Source organism: Panonychus citri, unplaced genomic scaffold, assembly GCF_014898815.1.
Source record: "Panonychus citri isolate SS breed McGregor unplaced genomic scaffold, ASM1489881v1 Contig00143, whole genome shotgun sequence".
Taxonomy (NCBI): domain Eukaryota; kingdom Metazoa; phylum Arthropoda; class Arachnida; order Trombidiformes; family Tetranychidae; genus Panonychus; species Panonychus citri.
In genome coordinates this window covers 1,074,090-1,083,905 of record NW_026515548.1, presented here as the reverse complement: position 1 = coordinate 1,083,905, position 9,816 = coordinate 1,074,090, and the positions used below count along the sequence as shown (strand labels likewise).

The 9,816-nt window shown below is 31.5% G+C and overlaps 1 protein-coding gene across 1 annotated transcript; it reads right to left on the bottom strand.

The window, feature by feature from the left end:
• Positions 1-3,898: 3,898 nt before the first annotated feature.
• LOC128396089 (zinc finger protein 512B-like) lies at positions 3,899-8,005 on the bottom strand. Its single transcript, XM_053356613.1, has 4 exons — positions 7,852-8,005; positions 6,923-7,275; positions 5,341-5,543; positions 3,899-4,656 (listed from the first exon to the last, which is right to left on the bottom strand). Exons 1-4 carry the CDS (start codon positions 7,922-7,924, stop codon positions 4,605-4,607), a joined length of 681 nt encoding a protein of 226 aa, XP_053212588.1. The 5' UTR covers positions 7,925-8,005; the 3' UTR covers positions 3,899-4,604.
• Positions 8,006-9,816: the final 1,811 nt, after the last annotated feature.

Here is a 9,816-nt window from a genome sequence, read left to right as displayed (position 1 = left end):
AAGTTGAACAATTAAATTAAATTATTACATTCGTCATTTCCTTTTCTCTTGATTAGACTTAATTAACTCTTTTCGATCACATAAATTAGTGGTTACTATTTATAAATTGGGTATGATTACAATTATGTTTGTGTGTGTGTGGATTAAAATATAAAAAGAAAGTAAATTAAATTAATTAATCAACGCAATTAAACAAATGGAAAGTCACCTCATTCACAACAATATTGAAAGACAAAGATTAAGTTGCTCTCATTTACTTTCATCAAATCGAGAGTCTATTTTTATGATTAATTCATTGAGCATAATTATCAACATTATATTATGTTATCTAATTAGCATCAATTGATGAGAAGATGATGATGATTAGCTAATTGTGATTGTAATTGTAAGTGTTTTTTTCCAACTAATTGTTTGATTTGAGATAAAAATGATTTTCCCTTTTTTTGCTCATTCTAATCAAATATCAATTGATTATATCGATTAGTGATTAGGTAAACTGCCGACGGCACTTTGGGTTTGGTTGGTTTAAAAAAGGATTTAGTTCATTAGAAACACAAACATGTTCAGTTGTATTAATTTACTTTTACTTATTAATATTAATTGAGTTCTGATTATTATTATTATTACCTTATTTTCGTCGAGTCAATTTTAAGGTAATCGAGGTGGGAAAATGAGGAAGAAGAGGAACAAGAGGAGAGATCGTGGTGGTGGGAGGTAAAGTCTTGATCGAATCTGAAACCAATAGGAACTGTGAGACTAAGATTAGAATAATCGACTCAGGTGTTCGTTTTTATAGCTCAAGTTCCGGTTTAAAGATCGATCTTTTTTTCTCTCAACTTTTTCTCTTCACGTAAAACTTGACCATCGGTCAACTCGTCGATTTTCGTTAATTTAGTTCTCAACTATCATGCGAGTTTTGTAACAATGTTGTGTCAGACTATAAGGGCTCTATGAGCTGATATGGTTTCGAAATTCAGTCATAAAATGAACAGAAACTTAGCATCCGTTCATAAGAAATTTCAACTTTACTTTAAAGTAAATTTGCTTTAGTAAGGGGAGAAAAGTAAAATGCGCGAAATACAAATGGTCGTTTGGTTTAAAGTCGTAATGAGACGTTTAGAGAAATAAGGAAGACAAAGATTAGAATGGAATGGAAGAGAAGAGAAAGCTTCTTCACACCATTAGAACTAATTACACTTTCAAGACTCAAGGGGAGGTGAATCTGTCACCTCGAGCTTATGAGTCCTCGCTTAGGACCATCGGGCCATGAAGGTGATTCAAAATCATTAACAGACTCAGGAAAGTTTTTTGAAAGCGTGAAAATTGAAAAGAATAGTCTTTTAGCTGTCTTAGCTTCGCTTAGCTTCCCATCACAATTTGAGACCAGAAATCAAAAAGTTTGATTAGATTGTTCATTGAAAATTGACTAAAAACTAATATTTCAAATCGATCATAACAACGCAAATAATTAATTTAATTAGCAAATTTTTTCCAATCTTAACAATGAAATCGAAAATTTAACCAAACCGAAAACTTTCTACTCACTTGCTGTGCCCTTGATTAACTACAATTTGTCAACTATTCATCAACTGTAATTTCAAAGATGAAACTCTGTAATTCCATGATAGTTCAGTAATAGTTTTAATCGCTCGAACTTTCTGTCAAAAGTTTGTTCCATTGACTAAACTAACTTACAACGAAACTAGAATGAGATAAGATTTTTCGAATTCAATTTCAAATCTGTGGGCAAGTTAATTCAAAAAATATCATGAAAATCGATCATCTTTTTCTATTGTTAAATGTCAGTCTTCAAGCATGAATATTATTAGAATGAAAAATTGTGGACCGATACAATAAAAATATCCACGGTTCGAACCAAGTGAGTTTATTCAGTTTTTCTCGAACAATTTTGGACCAATGTGGTCTCGCATTATCGTTAAGATAAATAACCTCTTTTCGAGTGACTGTAGCAGGTAGTTTCTTTGTTAGTTCGACCTGAACTTCATATTGTTGAAAATGAAGTTTACTGGAGTTAATAATCTGACCGGGTTCCAATAGTTCATGATGAACTGAACCATCACCAGATACAAATGAGCGTTTTTCTCGTGAACTGAGGCCCGAATTTTCGTTTTGAGCACTAGGGCTTCGTCCAATTAAGCCTAAGGCTGTGTTGAATTATCCCATAATTCATTTACCATCAGAGGTTATAAGTTTATCGAAAGATTTGCGTCTTTTTGGCGGGAAAGTAACGAAGAGCAAATCGATGATTGCATTTTGCTATCGTAACAATAAGAAATATTTAAACTGAACTGTAAGGTCAAGGGTTTTATCTTGACCAAATGCTTGACATAATTTTCTAGTACATTCAACGATCGCTGTCCCTGATTTGGACTCGTAAAGGTAGATAGTTGTAAGAGTTTCGTTGCTTATTTTTATCAAAAAAAAAACTTTTATTCGATTTTCATAATATTCGCACATTTTATCTGTGACATTTGGCCTTAATTTTATAAAAAATCGTTCGCGTACCTAAGCTAGTCCGCTTTTCAAAGCGCTTTTATTAATATGTTGACCACTAAAAAACCGACATCAGTTTGTGGATCCCCAATATTATTGATTATGGGCTCGAGTAAGATGACCACTCTCTGAACTATTGACCTAACTGTTCACAGTTAGCAATTTCCCCATATCCCTCATATCTAATTAACTAAAACGGTCACCGTTTTAATTGAAATAGCCAAAGGGCAGTTTTATAACTAATACAAGAAGAGTATTATTATTATTTTCCATTATCCATGAAAACGATTAATCAAATGTGTTTGAAATTGTTTAAGATTAAGATGAAACCTGATAATCCTCTTGAACAGATTAGCTTGAAATAAATAATTTGTTTTTGTTTCAATTGAGTTGATTGTTTTTTACATTTTCCATCAACAATCATAATAACCATCACGGAATCAGAAACATGGGTCAGTATAACATCAAGATCAATCATCATCATTTCCATCATAATGACAATTCTGATTGATTCATAATATCTTCTTCTTCTCAAATTTATAATTAGTTAATTCAAATTTACTAACTACAAAAGTTTCTTCCTCGAATAACAGTCACAACTCACAATTAGAACAAAACTTTTTTTTATAACGAAAACTTCAATCAAAATCGTAAAAACTTTCATACCAAACCGATGCCTCAACTCAATCAGAATCCGAGTTTTAATAACAAAAATTACCTGTTGAACACTCTAACAGTCTAAATATAGTTAAATAAGATATTAATATATGAATTATAATGATAATGATGATGAAGATTGTTTGAAGTGTAGAGAGAGAAAAAAAAATAACGGTTCTATTAAGGTTCTAAAAAATTTTCTATTACCTGTTCGATAACCAACTCGAAAATCTTGTTTCGATGATTAGTTGATATTCTGAAAAAAAACAAAACATTTTAAAACTAATAAACTATTTTCTCACTCAATTAAACTCGATTCTATAACCATGACAGTCGTACGTGTCTTTAAATCATCATCATCTTTCATCTTTTATCCTCATCACTAACGCAATCAGTATCAAGCAAAAAAAAAAGATTCCAATTTATCATCATCATGATCGTCTTAAGGATTAATTGGTGTTGCTCTCCAATACAAATACCAACATAAAAAATAACGGTAATATTTATTTACAGAACTAAGCAAATATAATGATGATAAACAACAATCGACTGATGATAGTTTGATAAATCGTAACGGTAATTGTATATTAAATACGTGCTGGTAATCAGTTTAGTTGTTGTTACTGTTATGGGGGTTGAGATGAGTTAATTGATTGTGATTAATTGTGACTAATTGTGTACCGATATCATGATAGTAATTAGTGAGAGGCGTTTTGTATGGAAACTGTTATGTTATGAAAAAAATTTTATGTTTTTCTAATTTACATTGAGTGTCATCTCTTATTGATACAGATGATGGAGGGAGAGGGGGTTTTGAGAGAGGATGAGGATGAAGAGGAAGATGTTTGTTGTTGTTGTTGTTGATGATGAAGAGGAAAGTGTGTGTGTGTGTGTGTGTGGATGGATGGATGGGAAGGGGGTGGAGCGAGATTGACCACAGAGTGAAAGAGAAGATGAAAAGATGAAGAAAAGATGAAGAGCAAGAAGAAGAGGAAGACGAGCAAGCAAGCGAAGCAAAGCAAAGCGACGATGCAAAAAGATGTTGATGTGAAGGTGATTGTGCTTATGTGAAAAAAGGATGGAGGTGAGAGAGAGAGAGAGATTGATGAGAGTGGCTTTTGTGATGATTAAAATGATTTAAAATTCCAAAGTGAATTTTTTGTTGCTCTTTTTTTACATCAATGTTACGAAACGACCATCGTGATGAAGGATAAAAAAAGAGAGATGATGATGAATGATGGGGTTTGATGGTGTTAAGTTATTGCTCTCGAGTGTTTTTGGGAGGTTCATGTTGATGTTGCGATTTCAAAAAGTATATCAAATATTTCTACAATTTTGGTGTTCGTTGTTATCCTGGGGTTCGAAGAGGGTTTTGGTTTTATGGTATTTGATTTATTGTATGTTGGGTGTGTCTTTGTGTTGGTTGTCCCATCTTACCACCAATGTTTCAATGGTTTGTGGACTTCTTTGTAGTGGTGCTCAATTCTGTTCGGTGATCATGGGGTTTGAATTGTCAGATGAGGCGATTATTGTTATCCAATTATTGATTCGTCCATTTGGTAATTAGATTTTCAAAAGAGTAGTGATAGAGAGAGAGAGAGAGAGAAAGGAGAGGAGAAAATGTGATGATGAAGATGATTTGGATGATTGCGTGTAATGATTGAGGTCGGACATCATCATCATCGGATGGATTTGGCCGAGTGAGTGAATAAAGTTGAACAAGTGATGATGATGGAGCAAAATAAACGTGGTTGTAAATTCAAGAGCAGGTTAGTTGTTGTTGTTGATGATGATGGGGATGAAGATGAGCAAGATGAGTGAGATGAGAGTGAAGGTAAATGATGATAAAATTAGAAAAAAATAGGCGTAAATGGAGAGTCCAAAAGAATTGATTTTAGGTCAATTTCAATTGAATAACAAAAACTCAGTAGATTTTGGCTGAGTTTTATTGTTGATTCTGTTCCCTCTCCCTATTATCGTGCAAATATGATTGGAAAGTGGCTACTATTTTGTTACTATTACTACTTATTATGATATTATTAAACTAATAGCTATTAACTGGCTTATGAATGACCATTGTCATGGTCAATTGGGATAACTTTTTGCAACTGAAATTGAACCATTGAATCTTTATGATAAATATTATAAAAAAAAAGGATAACCACTTACAGGATTGGGATCTTTTTCTTGACGTAATATGGCTTCTCCTTGATAACTGGGATAATCTTGTGGACTGGCTTAGGTACTGGAACTGGGACTTGTTTGATGATTGGTACAACGTATGGTTTTGGGACTCTGACGGGAACTGGAACTGGGTATGGCTTGTGTACAGCTACTGGTTTGGGTACATGGACAATGTATGGCTTTGGAACCTGAGGATTAAAGTGAAATGATTAATGAAAAGTTTCTCATCGTTTCGTTATTTTGATTATCATTATTATGCATCACCAGAAACATTAACCGTTAATCTACTTTGTTTCTTAGTTGCAATCAATTCGAGAAAATCTAAATTGAAGCTTGTCAATCGTTAGAAGGAAAAAAAAAGTTCTTATCGAGTTTAGTTAAGTGAAAAAAAATAATAGAAGTTAAAAAGATTGAATGAATTGATTGGATATTTCAAGCAACTGAAGGATGAAAAGTGTAATTAAATCAAGCTCCAGTTATTTTGTGGTCGTTGTTGTTTCTATCTTTTTTTTTACAATCTCTTAAATTGATTGTTACTATTTGATTGTGATTGTTGTAGATTTGCAGTTTTTGCTTCTCTTAGTGATGAGCTTTGATTCTCATCAATGAGTCTGTATTCAGCTCATGTAGTTAATCATTTTAGCATCTTCATCATTTTCATCTCTCAAATCATTAACTGCGATCATAATCATGAAAGAATAAAAAGTTTTACCTAATAAATATTAACAATGATTAATAGTAAACAATGAATAGTGTTTACAGTTATCATCATGATGAAGATGAAGATGAGAGTGAAAAATTAATGTAAATTAACAGCTGATCCTTCATTTGGAAATTGTTTATATTTCAATTTAAACTAATTGTTGATGAATTATTAGTAAAATATTAAGATGAGAGAGAAAGTTTGGTTCGCAAAAAAAAAGTTATCACTTGTTGATGATGGAGATATTTTTTTCTCTACTACTATTTACTTACTTTCTATTATCTCCATCATCTTAATTATCATCACACTCTTTTTTTTTCATCATCTTCATCCTTCCTCTCTCTCTCTCTCTCCCAATTAGACTCTCTCACTAATTGTTGTACCCACGAAAGATAATTTTATCCCGAACAAGCGCTTTGACCTAAAAATGGGTCAACCAATTTTAACTAAATCTTTTCCTTTATATAATTGAGAGAGAGAGAGAGAGAGAGAGATACCTGAAGAAGCTGATGAGGTGATTAAGATGAAGAAGATCTTGATCTTACTAATGTTGGTTTTCATTCTGATTTTACTTAACTGAAATAACTAATTATGGTTATTACTATTTTCAACTACCAAAAAGAAAAGATAAAAGTGATAATGATGAAAAAAAGAACAAGTAAATTTATCCTTTTACCGTTACTACTTTTTCTTTAGGTTTTTTTTGTTGTTGTTGTTGAATGTAAACAAATAAGATTATGAATGAAAAATCTTATATATAAATAACTTGATCTCTTAATACTATGCTAATAGTAAATAATGTTTTCTTAATGATGATAATTTGATTCAATGAATTATTTGGTCTTTCAAGATTAATCAACTTACCTTAACTGGGTATGGGATTGGGTAAGGTTTTGGAACTGGAATTGGCTTGGCCACTGGGAATGGTTTGAGTACTGGGTATGGGGCATAGACATGTTTGACAATGGGCACGATAACATGTTTGGGGACAAATTTAGCCACTGGAAGAGGTTTGAAAACTGGATAAGCCTTGGGCACTGGGACTTTCTTGATAACTGGATAAGGTTTTGGGATTGGAATATGTTTGGCTACATGTTTGACGATAATTTTAACTGGTCGAGCATATTCAACATGACCCCATTCATCCCAAGATGCGAGGGAACCCTGAATGGAAAGGGTGCCCAAAATGAGCACTAGAGTAGACAATTGCATAACTCCTTTTGATGATTGGTAAATTGTGTTTGTGGTTACGAAAAGAAAAAAACAATTAATATGGTTCACAATGGTAACGAATTTACAATCAATGGTGATGGTGTTTGATGATCAAGTTGAAATGGTGATGATGATGATGATGGTTGTTGATGTTGAGATGAACGAACAAGTAACGGTAATAATGAGAGAGAGAGAGAGAAAAAAAAAGAAGAAGAATAAACAAGATTAATTATATCATAAAGAATAAAATGATTTAAACTGTTAATCGAAAATGGGGTTGGTTATTTGACGTCAAGCGCCGATGAAACGATTATCGGTAAATTGATTAACGAAAAAAAAAGTTGTCACAAAACAATAACAATAAATGTTAACAATTAGTGAGTTAGTGAGAGAGAAAAAGAGAATGGGAAAGAGAGTAAAGGGGATAAGCTGATAATGGGAGTTGATTAGTTGATTGTTAGTCGATTTTGGTGATTGGGTTATTCAGGTGAGAGACTAAAGGGAAAAGGGAGAGATGGAGCTTAGGTGTTGGTGTCGATGATGTTTGTCGATATTGTTTATAAATGATTGTTGTTATTTACCTAAAATATGATTATAACCAAACGATTGACTTGATGCTGGTGTTTTCACTTTAAGAAGCCGAATGAGTCTCATCAACAGGTATCTCTCATCTTATATACTATCTCAGGTACTCATGACTCCTTTAGTATACAGTTAACTTGGCTCCCTCCTTATTTCGAGCCATAAACAAGAAGGAGGAGGTTGAGTGGCAAGAATTCAATCTTCTTTCATCTTCTTTACCTTTTCTTACTTTTTTCTTTTTTTCTCTTTCTTCTCTTACTTTTAGTTCTTTCTCTCTTCCTTGCTCTTTTTTTTCTCTTCTCTCTTTTTTTTTCTTTTTCCTTCTTCGTTTGCTTTTTCCCTCTTTCTCTTTTATCTCTCTCTCGCTCTTTCACTCTCTCATTTCTCTTCTCTTTCGAATATTTAAAAGTTTAACAAATATCATATCGAATATTATTCTTCAGGGCTTCTTCTTTTTCTTCTTCATCATCCGTTCTCTCTCTCTCTCTCTCTCTCTCTCTCTCTTGGTGCTAGGTTTTAACCTAAATTCTGGTCAATCATAGTAACCAAAGTTCTTGTAACTTTTGAATCCGAATACTGGACTTATCATAGATCCAATTCTTGATGCTTCGTGATAATTGATTTTCGAATTGAATTTTTTAACTATTCGAATGGAAAATTTGAAATTTTATCACATCATCGATCTGATTGCTAATCTTTTATTATTCAATCATTATTAATAAATATTCCGCTGATTGAATGATGTTTCATGATTAACCCTGTAGCGAAAGATGCAAATAAAATAGATATTCAATCTGCTCCTAATTAAACCTGATACTTTGATGATACACTTTCTCAAAGTATTGATTAAAAAAACGCTTCCCTCAGGCTATCGACATGATTATTACCATCGAAGTAATAAAAAAAAAGTCTCTTAATCAGTTAGCCAAATATAATCACAAGTTTAATCATTAAACACAACAATCAACATCCAAATTATTATTATTATCTCAACAATTTAAATCTCAAATCAAATTAAGAAATCGAAAGTTTTTTCTCATATTAATCAACAGGGAAAAAGTTGATTTGATTAACTCTAATTAACTGAATTAAATCAAATCAATTTTTTGTTTATTTTTCAGATTATAATCAAGTGTTAATTAATTGGTTTCAATTGATTGATTTAAACAATCAAAATTATTAATATTACACTCGATCCTTATGTTTGATTGTTATGATTATTATTTAATTGTCACACTTGATATTATATTAGCAATATTATTCATGGTTTAGGAGTTTAATTGTAAGTGTTAATTGTTGATTGTTACTTATTGATAATCACAATTAAAAGTAAAATTTGATATAATTTATTTAATTTTATTTTCCTTTCTTTTCAATTTCTTCATTTCAATCTAATTATCTAATTGAAAAGTTGATTTCTAATTGTTAATCATCGTTAATGATCACAATTCATTGAAGCGAAGTAAATTAGATTAATCAATCTAATTAATTGTTTGATCATTTGAATGAAACAATTAAAACGCTCAATCAATAACAGGAAATATGTATTCAAATTGTTTGCTTATTGTTTTTATCCTTATCTTAAATTTAATCACAATTAACTGGTCAGTTTTTTTTGTTGATTTTCTTGGTTTTAATTGTTGACCATTAACTAATCAGATTAACGAGCAAAATATTGACCATATGAAACTTAATACACTCATTTAACTCATCAGATTAATAATTTGCACGCTAATTTAATCTCACTCTGTCATCTTAATTAGTCAAATCAGCGATGCTACTTCGCGATCAAGGTTAATTAAATCAGTTAATTACATTTGTAACTGTATTAAATTGTCCAGGTAAAACTTTACAGTTCATCATTTGCTATGATAATCTTTTTCCATTTGATTAATTGTTAAAGTTCAATCGTTGTTAATCCGTATCATGATTAACTGATTACTACGATATTAATAAAACAGAAA

Coding starts and splice junctions, on each gene's coding strand:
- LOC128396089 (XM_053356613.1), bottom strand. CDS start 7,924: ATGAGACTCATTCGGCTTCTTAAAGTGAAAACACCAGCATCAAGTCAA. Junction 5,544..6,922: donor CAATCCCATACCCAGTTAAG/GTAAGTTGATTA, acceptor TTTAATCCTCAG/GTTCCAAAGCCATACATTGT. Junction 4,657..5,340: donor AAGAAAAAGATCCCAATCCT/GTAAGTGGTTAT, acceptor ATCACCGAACAG/AATTGAGCACCACTACAAAG.